At 41.4% G+C, this 14,623-nt stretch overlaps 1 protein-coding gene across 5 annotated transcripts in view; it reads right to left on the bottom strand.

Moving 5' to 3' along the window:
- Positions 1-1,005: 1,005 nt before the first annotated feature.
- Positions 1,006-14,623, bottom strand: part of Tcf12 (transcription factor 12) — a 284,313-nt gene continuing 270,695 nt past the window's right edge. For all 5 annotated transcript variants that reach the window (XM_028865514.2, XM_028865524.2, XM_037207354.1 and 2 more), the window contains 3 exons: positions 12,205-12,437; positions 8,092-8,245; positions 1,006-4,320 (listed from right to left, as the gene is read on the bottom strand). In XM_028865514.2, coding sequence (XP_028721347.1) covers positions 8,103-8,245; positions 12,205-12,437 — 376 coding nt within the window. In that variant the 3' untranslated portion in view covers positions 1,006-4,320; positions 8,092-8,102. The remainder of the gene's footprint in view (positions 4,321-8,091; positions 8,246-12,204; positions 12,438-14,623) is intronic.

Genomic DNA, 14,623 nt, shown 5'->3' with positions numbered 1-14,623 from the left:
AGGTCCACCAGCTGCAGAGAGCGCAAAGGAAAAGCACCGCTAACCTTCACTTCCTTCTCAATGACTTCAGAAGGCCTTGGTTTTGTTCTACTAATTTTACAGGAGCTGTTGGAAGCCACAGTGTTTAACGTCTAGGCCTCCGTTTAAGGTTACATTTTGGGAAGCTGCTGTTAGCGGTGTCACTTGCTGTAACGTCCCCCTCCTTCCAATAAGTCCTGTAAGACTCTGAACTTGCTCCTGGTATCTGTTTCCTGGAACCCACACTGGCAGCACTACCCACCCACAATGGTACTGGGCAAAGCCCACAGGTTCATTCTAGTGGAATGTGAAGGTTTTAAAAAAATAAATCTGTAACTGGTGTAGCAGCAGCACACCTTTTTTTTTTTTTTTTTTTTTTTTAGATTTTTTGAGACAGGGTTTCTCTGCGTGTAGCCCTAGCAATCCTGGAACTTACTTTGTAGAACAGTAGACCAGGTGGGCCTCGAACTCATAGAGATCAACCTGCCTCTACCTTCTAAGTGCTTGGGATTAAAGGCGTGTGCCACACTGCCCGGCTAGTGGTCCAAGTCTTTAATTCCAGCACTCTAGAGGCAGAGGCAGGTAGATCTGGCCAGCCTGGTCTACAAAGTGACTTCTGGCTCCCACAGACACAGCTTGCTATCTCCTGGGGTTAAAAGTTACTTTCCACAGTGTGGCTGAGGAGGAATCACCCAGGAACTGGTTAAAATACTATTTATTTTAAAAATATCCATAATTTATTGAGTACTTACTATGTGATAGGAACCAAGGTAGAGCTTTCCATACATTGTTTCATTCAATACTTACATAATTCTTGTACAGATCTCCATTTTCCAGACAAGGAAATGGAATTAATTAGATGTTGAGCTTGGGTTTGAATCAACTGACTGATGCCAAAACTAACACTCTTTAGCTAAACACACACACACACACACACACACACACACACACGTGCACGCACGTGTTCGAGTACATCCACCGCTTATGTAATGTCTGTTTAAAATGAGTTTATAAGGAAGAAAAACAAAATTCATTAACTAGAGAGAAATTAATGGAAATACATAAAGAAAATGAAACTACTGAGTTGAAGCTCTTAGAAGTTGTACAGAGGGAAAAGAATTGAAGGCAGGTAGGGTTTCTGTAGGAAAAGTTTTAAGTCTTGACCAGACACAGGATTTTTCTGGGCTCATTCTTACGAACCTGTTAATGAGATAAGGTGACTAGCTCTCTAGATCTCTGAATCACTTCTAACACTAGATATTTTCTTCCTGCATCGAGTTTTTTTTAGTTTATCATTTTGTATAAAACCAAACTATTAAGTTTATATTTATCAAATCACACAAGAAGTAAAATGATCTGTTGGGTCTCACATCAACACCAAAGCTCAAAATCCACCAAAAGAAGGGTTTGTCAGGGTCCCGAGAACTCAGTCTGCCTTCTTCATGCAAAGGACCTCCAGATGGTCCCTATCTCAGGCTTCCCATGAAGTCTTCACACAAATTCAATGCATGCATGTATACATGCATACACGGATGTGGTGTTAAAAATGGATGAAAGAGTTTTTCATAATATTGCCACCCCCCTATGATGGCAGGTTCGATTGCTCATTTATTTTTGGTTGTAGGTGAGAGGAGACAGAAAAAACTGTGAAGGTGCTTTAAGAGCTGTTAATTTAAAAACCCTCATCGGAAGTCCTTTCCCATCGCCTTCATTCTTCTCTACATCCGCAAGAGGAGGTTTTCTTTGCTGCTGCGGACTTCTGTTTGTTCCCTTCAGGAAGACTGAAGAAGCCAGCACAGCGGGGCAAGAGGAGAACTGGGGTTGAGGTGCCCTCTCAGCTCCCCCAGCCCCATCTGTCCCGCAAGGTCACAGTTAGTGAAGACAGGAAAAGCTGCTGGAGCCTTACTCGGGGGAAGGAGGTAGAGAAAACAAAATACATTATTCTGTGGGAAACAGGAGTGTAAAAAACTCACTAGTTTACTATGTTAAAAAAAGGATGGCACATTTATTGCTACATAAATGTTATATACATACTGTGTTTTCTGTTACAGTGACAGAAAAAAAATTTGAACTTCTTGCTGCTGGTTGAAAAGGTTTATCAATAATACCTTGAATTTGACACAGGATACAAAGCTGCAATAAACCAACAATGGAAACTGGAGAACAAGATGAAAAGCAGCTCATCTCCAACAACTGCTCTCACAATACTCCATAGGAACTACACGGCACGCTAGAATCTACTATGCTCTTAAAATGCTATTGTAAATTTCTGATATTAATGAACAGGTTATGGTAAATAACCCTACATTTTCTTTGACTACCTAATATAATAAAATAAAGTAAGAAACTTTTTACTGAAAATTTTTGATTTCAAAAATCTAGAAAGAGTAATATTTAGAATTCAAGAAATTTTCTTACAAGATTATTGTATAAAAGACTAGCTACAGTGAAAAATAAGCCAAATGTTTTTTTCTTTCTATTTTATGAAGGAAAGCTTCTGGGCATACTGCAAAGTCTAATATAGCGAAAAAGACAACAAGCTCTGAAGAAAAAAGGCCAGGCAGTGGCTTATGTTCACTCACACATCATAAGCAACAACTTCTGTTTTAGCCGATTAACACTGAAATGAAGAACAAGGCCACAGATAGAGTCTGATGGAACTGGAGAACATATGCAAATTAAAGTATACAAATTAAGTCCACTAAATTCACCAAAGACTGACTCGTTAGAAATAGTCCTGATGGAGGATCTGAAGTGCTGTTGTAATAGTTTTTGTTCTTTCAAATTCTCCGGAGTCTCTAAGTTACAGAAGGACTTGGGATTTTTCTTCTGTGTGCAGACGGCCACTGATACTGGCTCTAAGGAGTTACTTAGCCAAGACCATTGTGTTCAGCATATTTTTCTCTCCCAGGGCTGCTGTGGTGGAAGACAGATTTCATGGAAGTTAAGTGATTACTGTGTCTTAAATACAACTCTGAAGGATTAGAGACAGAGGGTGCTTTAATTCATAATGCTGAGATGGACTGACAGGACCGCTAGCTCAGCGCTGATCTGGCTCCTGGGGCAGAGGCAGGTGGTTTGCAGGTGATTACATCACCCTCCTGCCCTTCCCCCACTGACCAGCCACCCAAATGACAGAGAAGTAAAGGCTAGGAGAAGGACATGTGACCACTGCTCTTGGATTCCATAGGTAATTAGCCTCAGAGTGGTTGTGTGCATTCATTACACCGCCTGTCCCGGTGACTACCGGGTTTTGTTACACTCACCATGGTCATGGCCTGAAAAGTCATCTTTGTATTGTATTGAATGCATTTTGTGCTTACTTACAGCTAACACTTTACAAGTACTATATTATGTAGTACTTACTGCTTGGAAAACAAAGCAATTTCTAAAAAGTAGACTCTTCCTTGTAAGTTACACTTTTTGCTATTATAGCTTTACTATGAAACCTAGAAGCCTGAAAAGTCTTAGTGATTATTAGAAATAAAGCAATGTTTATTTGGGGTAAATCCAGGGGACAATATTTCCCCTTTCAAAATCTCAGCTAGGCTATGGTCACAGATGGTGTCTGCTTGTCACTGAGCGGACACGGACAAAGCACAGGGCTGCAAGGAGGGCTCTGGACTGTGACCACAAACTGTGCAGACTCAGATCAAATATCACACCCACCGAGAGAAAATAAAAACGAGTGGAAAAACAAGAGAGAAATGCTATACCAAGTAATATTTTCCTATTTCATGGAAAACACTATTCATATGGCGAAGGTCGGAGAGGGCAACAAAGGACTCCCTTCCTTTTTAAGACACTAACAGGTATGCCGGGAATGCTAAGGGCAATGGTTGCCACTGCTTTGTGAACAGCTTGGACAATGCTGGCATCAGCTGAGTGTGGATCAGCTTCCCACATGAACTTTTCCCTTTATATGTAGACCTCACAGTTCCATAACAATAAATAAAATTTGTAGTTACAATGCATTTGTCAATTCAGTTTAGGCACAAGGCAACTTCCACGCTGAGTGGAGAGATGAGACAGTCTCTGATTGTGCAGAAGCGACACATTGCTCACAGCAGAATGATGTGCTGCAAACACCTCACGGCCGACGTTCTCCATGAGCTTCCTGTCCTCACTTCTGATGAAGTGCTGACCACTTGCTTTGATCATAGGATTACATTTGAGTTTCTTGCTTCAAGTGTTTTGTTTTTCTTCTCCTTTCTGTCAGGTTTGTGTCTTCAGATAATCTGAGTTGTCCAAGTCTTTATGAGGAGAGGTCACCTTCTATCTAGCCTACTGATGACACTGGAACTGTGGCAGGGAGAGAGGAATACAGTTAGCATACAGTTATTAAAAATAACACCACCCCCCAAATCCCAGTTACTGGTCATTATATCTAGGTTTGCACTACGTTAGTCCAAGTGACTTACACAAGAGTCTCTTTTAAGGTTATCACAAGTCCCTCCTCATGGGAGGGAGCTATGGCCCAATATCCTCACTGGATGCCTGAAACTATGCAAAGTACTGAATCTTACTTGCACTATAGTATTTTTCCTATACATAAATGCTTAGGATAAAGTTTACAAGTTAGGTATAGTAAAATACAGGCAATAATAAACAATAAAATAGAACACTCCTAACAATATATTGTAATGTAAGTTTGTGCTTTGGGGTCATTATTAAGTACGGTAAGGACTGCTTCAACAAGTACTTAGGACAGTAGATCAGATGACCAAAATGGCTACTTAGTGAGTAGCAGGCAGGCAGTGTATATGGAGTAGATACACTAGACAGAGCAAGTGTCTTCCTGGGCAGGATGGAATGCAATTTAATAATATAAATTTAATAAATATAAAAATAGCCTGTGTTTTTTGGAGACATGGCTTGGAATTTGCTATAAAACATCAGGCTAGCTTAGAACTTATAGAGATCCACCTGCCTCTGCCTCCTGGTATTGGGATTAAAAGGATGTGCCACCACACCCAGCCTTCATTACAACTTGTTTATGGACTACTGTTGGCTATAAGAAGCTGGAATTATAGAAAATGAAGCTTCCAAAGAAAGAAACTAGTTTGTGATTGCAAGAGTTTTACCTGATGTGTGTGTACAGAAGAGCTTGTGATTAAGAGCTTATACAATAGTAGAGCCTGCCAATTATGCCAACTCCATTTTGGGAACAGGTAAGTTGGCAATACCTGACCTCAGCTTCTACCAACTGACTGTTCAGCACTGTGATCACAGCACTCCCTCATTGCTGCCCCCAGCCCACCATGTTGGGTTGATTGTTTATACTCATTTCTTTTAAATAGAAAATTCTGAAGCCTCAGTTGCTGGTCCACGGTAGGTCCTCACTAAATATTTGTCTAAAGAATTTAAGAAATTACTTTAATAGTTCTAATTTTATACATGTATTTGTTCCCAATACAATATATGTAGTATTAGTAACACTGAAAAACTCTATTAAAATCACTTATAATGGAACAGTTTAGAAAGAATTACACTTTCATTTCCTTATTAGATGATAGACAATACTGTTTGATAACAGTGATACTCTGTTACAAGCTATTTGGTTTTACATTGGTGGCAAATTGCTGGATATATCTGGTATATTTCCTAAATTATTACTACTACTAGTACACGCACAGAAGCACCTTTGCCACTGACTGTCTATGTGGTCTAAGGTCAACTGGCAGGAGCTGCCTCTCTCTTTCCACCATGGAGATTCTGGGGATTGAACAAAAGTTGCGTGCTTGCCTGGCAAGCACGCATAACCACTGAGCCTCTCAGGGACTCCTCAGTGAGAGTAGTTCCACAGTATAGAGAAAGATAAGGCTAGAGTCCAAAGCAGCAGAAAGCAAAACAGGAAGAGATCAGGAAGTAAACAGAGAGACCAACAATAGCAGAGAGGGAACAAGACAGGCTCCGAGTCCAGTGTAAATGTCCTTTTCATAGGACTGGAGCTTTGTATGAAGTTACTTCTTATTACTGCTCTTCTAGACCTAGCAACTATAAAGTCACCTCTGCACCGAGAAACAATGGCATGTTTTTATCTGAAGACACCATTTATTTATGAAACAGATCAGTTCCTTTCTTCTTTTTTCTTCATATGCATTTTTAACTGCAATCTAATTTGATCCAAGTAGTAGTGACATAAACCAAACCCAACACTGAAAGAGCAGTTTACTCACTTACTATTCTATCAAAGCTAACCAAAGGAAACTACATTTGATATTGTTCCTGATTGTAGGGGAAAAGGGCCAGCTAAAGGAACCCACCCTGATCCTGGAGCCCAGAACCAGTGAAAGAAACACTTTATCCCTGAACCCAGAACCAAAGAAACATGCCCTGACTCTAAAACCAGTGCCAAAGAAACACTTTGTCCTTAGAATCAGAGCCAGTGAAAGAAATATGCCCTGGCCTTAGAATTAGAGCCAAAAAGCTAAAAAAAGTCAGTGAAAGAAAAACAGTTTGGCTCTGAGATCAGTGTCATCTCTTTCCCTGAGCAGGAAAAACTAACCAATCCCTAAAGAGAAAATATTCTCCCTGGAGAAACTCTGCCCCTAAGGAACCCTATATAAACCACCTTGCCACTTTGCCTGGTCAGTTGTGGGCTGTTTTTTCCCACCCTGGTAGAGGCAGCCACTCTCCCGGACTCCTCCTTCCCCAAAACATCTCGTTCTCAAAAGTCTTGGGTGTGAAGCTCTTCATTCACCAGTGCATAGAAGAACTGTGTTAAGACATCCCTTAGGGGGCTGAGCAAGAGGTGACTGCTACATTTCTGTAGGAGTTTCCTTTTTAGCACAGTGAAGCAAAAGAAGCAACATCTTGGGCCAAAGAAGCAGAGCTCTGCTGGGAAGCCCCCTTAAGAAGGAGCTGAGCAAAGTTCAGCTATGGTGGCTCTCTAGGATTGCTATCGCCTGTGGGGAGACCATCCCCCACAGCACCCCAACTCCAGGTATAGCCTGACTCCCCGAACAGTCAAGATACCTTTCCCTCCAGAGCTGAGCTGTCTCACTGTTCCATTACAGACCACTGTATTCCAAACTATGTGACCTTTCATTCACCAGCTCCAGCTGCCAGAGCTATCCTAACATCTCAAGGTTACAGCCTGATTCCTGAGCACTCAGGATACCTTTCCCCACAGAGTTGTAACACTTGCTTACACTCTTCCCATCCATTTGTCTCTACTATTTCAGATCTGTTAAAGAACTTAAGAAAGTAACTATACAGTACTGAAGGTAGGTTATAAGAATGAAGTTATGGCTGGAAGTGGCAGCATATGCCCTCAATCCCAGCACTCGGGAGGTAGAGGCAGGCAGATCTCTGTGAGTTCAAGGCAGCCTGGTCTACAGGGTGAGTTCTAGGCCAGCGAGGGTTACATAGTAAGGTCCTGTATCAAAAAACCAAAAACCCCCAAAATGAAGTTATCAGTTCTACTCTTAACCCATGCTACTAGCTAAAATGCTACTGTTAAAAATATTTAACTATAGTTTACACTGATCAGCTTCTAAAATACTAACTTTGCAACTGAGCCTTCAATAAATAACACCCACCAGAAAGAGGGCTACTTTGGGTATATCACCTAACATCTTCACATTCATCCATCAGTGGTTCTAGAGGGTGTTACATTCACGACTACAGTGGCACAGAAACTGCATTTTACATTGTATCACTGAGCCAAGTGAAATGTGCAGGAACTATCCTGCAGAGGAGCCAAGACTCGGAAGACTGCTCCACAGTGCGGCCCAGTGCTTGTGAATAGCAGAATGTGAAGTACGGGTAGGAGCAGAGACAGTCTGAGAAAGGAGTCACTGTGACACTGTCTTCTTGGGAAAAGCACACGTGCTGACTCAGAAGATCTGGCATTTCGTTATGAGCCACAGGCTATTCAAATGATCTGAACAGTAATTTGGTCTAAAACGATACTGGTTTTGATGAGACAACAGCAAGGCACACAGATCACTGTATTCCAAATTATTTGACCTTTACAATCACCAGCGCTTGCCAGAGAACTGCTCCACAGTTCTAACCACTTTAAAATGAAGTGATCCCCTTGTACTTCCTTTCCAGACCCGTACGTACCTGGCTGATGTTTACAGATGACCCATAGGGTTGGTAGTTTCACTAAGCCCAGGATGGGTTCCTGGCAGCGTGGTTGGTGGCTCTGCTGACGCAGCAGAGACCTTTTCTTCTTCTCTTCTCTTAAGGCAGGCTGCTTTGGGGTTGAGGTTCCTCTCTATAGCAGGAGAGAATTGATATCAGTTTGTAAGAAGGTAGAAGGAGGGGCTGGGGACAGGGCTTGGGCAAATGGCACAGAGATTGGATCTTCAGGCCTGACTGGTCTGTTACCCAGGCCAGCCTTTAACTTGTGGTTATCTTCCTGCCAAGAATAAAGCCTGTTGGGTCTTAAGCTGAACAAACAGCTGTTGTTCTTTCTGTGAGGGTGATCAATCTCCGTAATTTCATTTTTATATTAAATCTCCCAATTTACAGAGGCAGCCATGATATGCTGGAACTAAACCTTCAGTATTAAATGAGATGCCAGAATTCTTAGTGACCACTTTGTATTTTATTTTATTTATTTTTTATTTTTTTTAAAGATTTATTTATTTATTATGTATACAAATGTTCTATCTGCACATACCCCTGCAGGCCAGAAGAGGGCACCAGATCTCATTACAGATGGTTGTGAGCCATCATGTGGTTGCTGGGAATTGAACTCAGGACCTTTGGAAGAGCAAGCAGTGCTCTTAACCTCTGAGCCATCTCTCCAGCCCTGTATTTTATTTTTTGATTATTATTAAGTCTTCTAGGGTTTAGTCTGCTTGAAATCAACATGCTAATCTTTAAATAAATCTTGGCAAGTGCCATTATTTGTCAGTCAAGTTCTTCTTATGGGTTGTGCTATGATAGGGTACACTGAATTGATATGAAGGTTGATACCCTCTTTCCACCTGGGAAGACATCTGTGCTGCACCTCACATTTACCAGTTCAGAAAACTATTCCTTTGTAGGGAACACATGAATGCAAAGGAGACAGATGGCCATGGCATTCCTTCCTTCCCTACCCTGATATATACACAGAATATGACAGAGTTCTTGCTGTGGCTATGGTACAGCAAGGACGGTGCTAAAACTTTTTACAGAAGACAGCCAAGATGACAAGATATAGTGAGGGATGCAGGTGTCTCTCAGAAGTGAAAAGAATAGGGGCTACCATAAGAAATAGAAAGGTGGGGGCTGCAGAGACAGCTCAGAAGTTAAAAGCACTGGCTGGTCTTTTTGAGGCCCTGAGTTCAAACCTCAGGACCCACAGGGTGGCACAAAACTGTCTATAATTGTAGAGTCATGTGATCTGATGCCCTCTTCTGGTGTGCATATTTAAATGTATATACACGAACCACGTAATTACATCTTTAAAAAACAAGAAATGGAAAAGTAAGCATAGGTATCTTGCTTATGACAGTTTCTTACTTAATTTTTTGTTTCTGTTATAAGCATATGCTATAGGGGGCCAAGTGCCATATACATCTGTTTATAGACTGATTCAAAATGCCTTAATGGATACAAAGGGATCATTTCAAACTAAACTGTAATGAGTAAAACATTCATAGAAATGACAACTTTTTTGTATGTTTGTTTTTTTGAGACAGGGTCTCACTACGTAGCCCTAGCTGTTATAAAACTCACTATGTAGACCAGGTTAGCCTCAAACTCAGAGATCTGCATGCCTCTGCCTCCTAAGTGGCACCATGCGGGGAAGTGGGAGGGGGAAGAGAAAAATGAAGGATGACTACCAGCCCTAGGTCTGTCTGCCCTAGGAGACTTCAGGTTGGGGTTGGTCAGATATAGTCTGGAGCACACTGTAAACCAAAAAGGGCCAGACTAGGCCTACTAAGCCAGGTAAACAAAGTATGTCTTTACAGAAACTGCCGGGCTCAGGACTGCAAGTATACCAAGCCTTCTTAAATGAACATATTATCAAATGTCTCAAATGCTGGAGCCACAGTACAGGCCATGACGACATCAAGCTTAGAAGACACTGCTAAGGACCAGCACAGGCACCGGCAGCTGGTGAGATACTGGGTGAAGGGCATCTGAATGCTTTCCAAGGAGTCTTGAAAAGGAGCTGTTGAGACAAAGGCTCTGGACTTCAGCCTTTTAGTCTGAAAATGGAAGAAAAGGCCTTCCTGAGATTAAAGCAATCCCTAACACAGGTACAGGTCAGTGTATCTTAAGTTCATCCATCAGTAAAGAATCCCACAGACAGCTCAGAACCCATGAAAAAGTCAAAACTGTCTTCATAACTGGATAGTATGAGGTAGTTAACAGGTAGATGGACAAGCCTGGATGTTCTCTCCGACGTGTTTCTGGTCTAAGTGCCTGCAGAGGACTGCTGCAGAGTCACAGGTTACAAATGAACAAGGTCTACTTGTGAAAGGTAGGGTTTCTAACTTTTTTCAAATAATGAAACATTTCTCATTTTAATGGCTTAGATTTGAACTAGGTATTTCCACTCTCAAAAGTTTTAAAAGAACAACTCTTTCTTTCAGCTCTAATGCATGTGGGAATGAAAAGGTGCTGAACAGAGTAAATCCTGGCAGTTTTGCTGATCACTCAGACTTCCACACAGAGAGAAGGCAGCTTTAACAGTAAATTGCTGGTGAAATGAGAATTAAAGTATCATGGCTGAAAAGGGCAGGGAGAATGTATCTGGGACTTCCTCACACCGGTGCCCTGGTGCCTTCAGAGTGGGGCCAAGTGTTCATTACAGTTCAAGAACTGGGAGGGTCGGGGTGGGGGTGAGCAGGCAAGGCTGGAGAGATGGCTCAGCAGTTAAGAGCACTGGCTGCTCTTCCAGGGGATCCAGGTTCAATTCCCAGCACCTACATGACAGCTCACAACTGTCTGTAACTCTAGTTCCAGGAGATCTGACATCTTTACACCAATGCACATAAAAAAAAAACAAAACCAAAAACCAAAAACTAAGGGTGGTGTAATGAATATGAGAATGGCTGGCTAAGGAAAGAACAATGTTCCCATTACCATCACATGAGCAACAACCAGCCTTTGTGTGTTTCACAGGAGGCTATAATTCTTCAAGATCTGGTGTCATGAACATTTATCCTCTACACACACTTCTAGGGTTTTGAAAAAGATGAGCATATACCTGGTTTTAGGAACAGGGTGACTATGCACCATTCATACACATCAAACATATCAGAGGGACACAGAGATGAAGAATTTTCAGCTACTATCAGTTTTTATGAAAGTTTGTACCAGTGATTCCCTGAGTTGTCATCTTCAGTGATTCCGAGGGATTATGGTTTTCAAGCACTTGTCTACTCTACTCTATTTAAAACCCAACACAAACATTTAGATAATCCAACACAAACAGGATGGAGAGACAGTTGCTCACAAGCAAATGTGGTTCAGAGCCACGTTTATTAAATCCTTGCAAAAAGGTTGTAGATAAAGCATTAGCAACTGATGGACTATACAGGTGATTGCTGAAAGACAACTAGATGGTGGAACCCCTAGGGCAGAAGTGTCCACCATTTGATAACTGCTCAGCACAGAAGAGCTGTTGTGACAAATACACACTAAACAAATGAAGTTTTAAAATCTTTGGGGATCTCATCAGACTTCATGAAAAAGGAATAGTTGCCTCAATCAAGTGTGAACCCTTTCAAACCAGACACACATGTGACACATGGGTGTGTCTTACAAGTTTATGGCATTTCTAATAGAGATCAATAAAGCAGCCCTGAGATCTGACATGGGTGTAAAGGACACCAGTGTGCTAAAGACAGGGAGGAGCTGTATTTGTAGATGCCCCAGGGTAAAGCATGTGAGGAAACCTACACTGAGGAAGGAATACAACCTGGTTCAGAGAAGAGTGCAGGTCTAGACAGATAAATTCAACAGTGAGAGACAGACACTGAGCCCACAGGAGCAAATGTGCTCCAAGCCCACCAGTAGGCTGATGCTGTTTGTTCTCTGCCCCATTTCATAAGACTGGTCTCTACAGGTTTGTGGGAAGCTCTCAGTCTGCAGATAGGGAGTCTAGGAAGTACAGGGAGAGCCGGATCCTGATGGCACAGACAGCAGTATTCAGAGAATTTTCAGACAACTTGCCTAAGAAAAGCACAGTTAACAAATGTCTGACTGTCTGTCTCTGCTGGACTGACTTACCTCTGACTTGCTGCTCTAGACTAAGGATGACTGCCACAGCCTGATGAAGAATGAGGAGTTTTGTCTGAGGTTTTTCACTCTTCAAATGAAGCTGACACATTCGGCCAAGCTCCTTGAATGCCTCATTAATATCCCGCACTCGCAGGCGCTCTCTGGCATTGTTAGCCATCCGCCTTTCCTTCTCCCTTTCAATTTTCTGCTCTGGATTCAGATCCTCATCTTCATTGGTACTGCTGGAAAACAGTAGAAAGAGTGTCTATGAGCTTCCCTACAGATCTGCTGACTGTGCCAGATGATAAAGTATGCAGGTAAAAAGGCAAAGTGTAACTCCTACTAGACAAGAGCAGCAGCTGTGCCCGGATGGTCCTTTCCTTTCTTCACGGAACCTGAACAGTCACTTAGTTAAGTTGTACCATGGTTTTCATACATTTTTCATCACACATTTTAGCATAAAGGCCTCTCTATGAAAGTAAATTATTCATAAACAAGAAACATAACTAAATTCTACCACCTTGTTATACAGATTGGATCCACACATCAGCAGCCTCAGTGTTACCAGGACCAGTTCAACACAGACTTTCAAGTCTACATCCAATCTACAGACCCAGAAGCTGCATCTTAGCAGGCCCCAACTGATTCAAATGCACTGAGTGTTGAAGGTCCTGACCTGGAGCAGGAGCACATCATGCACTCTGGCAGTCACCTGGTGCACAAGGGACAGAAGGCAAGACATAGATGGGCTCAAAACATAGTTTTGATGTTGATGATGTGATGAAGGAAAAACTGGGAAATTTGGGGGGAAAATTTTTTTTCCTTTTTTTGGAAGGACAAACTGGCATATATATATATATATCTGGCTATTTGGGGCTACAAAGTAGAATCGAGTAGTTGTGACAGGGACAACATGGCCCATAAACTCTAAGTATCGACGATCTGGCCCTTTAAAGTGGAAAGTCTGTTGATTCCTAATGGATGTGGAGAGAAGAAAGGATACAAATTATCTCTTAAAATTTGTTCAGAATAATAGCACTATGAGTTAAAGATGCCTAGAAGTGGCTTTGGAATTCTCCGATTGAATTTACTTTCTCATTTACATTCTTCCTATGAGTAAGACGTGTATTAAAACCACAGCACTGTAAAAATTCATTTTTCTCAAAAGAAACATTTAGGCTTTGAAAGCTGTGAGAATGTCAAGGGCAAAGGAGCTCTTTGTTGGGTGGAAATGGAAGAAAGGGTCATGGCTTCTTTTAGCTCCGTCACTGCAGTCTCCTCTGCATTATAATATAACACACAAAACATATTAATTATCAATACCTGTAAGGGATAGATACATTGTTGACAAATGATTCATATACCATAAATAAGATGCACTGAAAATACATTAAGTCCTGGCTGGGTTTGGCTGATCATGTGTATAATCCCAGCAACTTGGAAGGTTGAAGCACGAGGACCATGAGTTCAAGACCAGCGTAGGCTACAATCACCTAATATATATATATATATATATTTTGCAATATTTCCTTTTTTCTTTTTTAAAGATTTATTTATTTTATGTGCATTGGTGTTTTGCCTGCATGTATGTTTGTGTGACAGTGTTAGATCCCCTGGAACTGGAGTTACAGACAGTTGTGAGCTGCCATGTGGGTGCTGGGAATTGAGCCCAGGTCATCTGGAAGAGCAGTAAGTGCTCTTAACCACTGAGCAATCTCTCCAGCCCCCCAAATCACCTAATTTTAATGTAAAACTAAACTTTAAAAAAAAATCTGAAGCACACAAATCATTTGAAAGTAATGTATTAATGTGTCCAAATTCATGTTTGAAAGCAAGTCAGTTTTAATTTCCAGAAAACTCTTCCTGATAGTATTACTCTATTCATTTTTACATTGTTCTCAAATTACTGCTGAAATCAAGGAATAGCAAACCTACTCTATGAAGGGCCAAATGGTAAGTATTTCCTGTTTTGTGAGCCAAATGGTGTCTGTGGCAACTACTGAAACCTGCCAATGTAAAGCAAACCTGGCCACAGATGACATAAAACCAAAGCATACGGTGGTTTCCAGTAATACCACATAATAAGCAACAGGCTGGTGCCTGCATGAACCACAGTGGAGTCTGCCATATACTTAGTTCTTTAATAGATCAAATATTTACTGGCTGACATAAAACAAATAGCTGAACCTGTCCTCTCACTGCCTTCTTACAAACTTTGAGCAACTGAGACAAGGTAGGCAGTTCCTTTTCTACGAAGACACAAAGGGGTGTGAAATCACACCTTCAGTCAAACATCCACAGGCCTTCTCTTTAGAGATGGGAGGATGAAACGGGTAAATTTATATATATATATATAAATAAATAAAAATCACTGCCTGGCACCTAGACTGTAGTTGGCTATTACTAACGCATGACACCCTTTAATGTC

Source organism: Peromyscus leucopus, chromosome 7 (assembly GCF_004664715.2).
Source record: "Peromyscus leucopus breed LL Stock chromosome 7, UCI_PerLeu_2.1, whole genome shotgun sequence".
In the NCBI taxonomy this organism is placed as follows: Eukaryota; Metazoa; Chordata; class Mammalia; order Rodentia; family Cricetidae; genus Peromyscus; species Peromyscus leucopus.
Note: the sequence above shows the minus strand (reverse complement) of the source record. Positions and strands in the feature narration are given on the sequence as shown.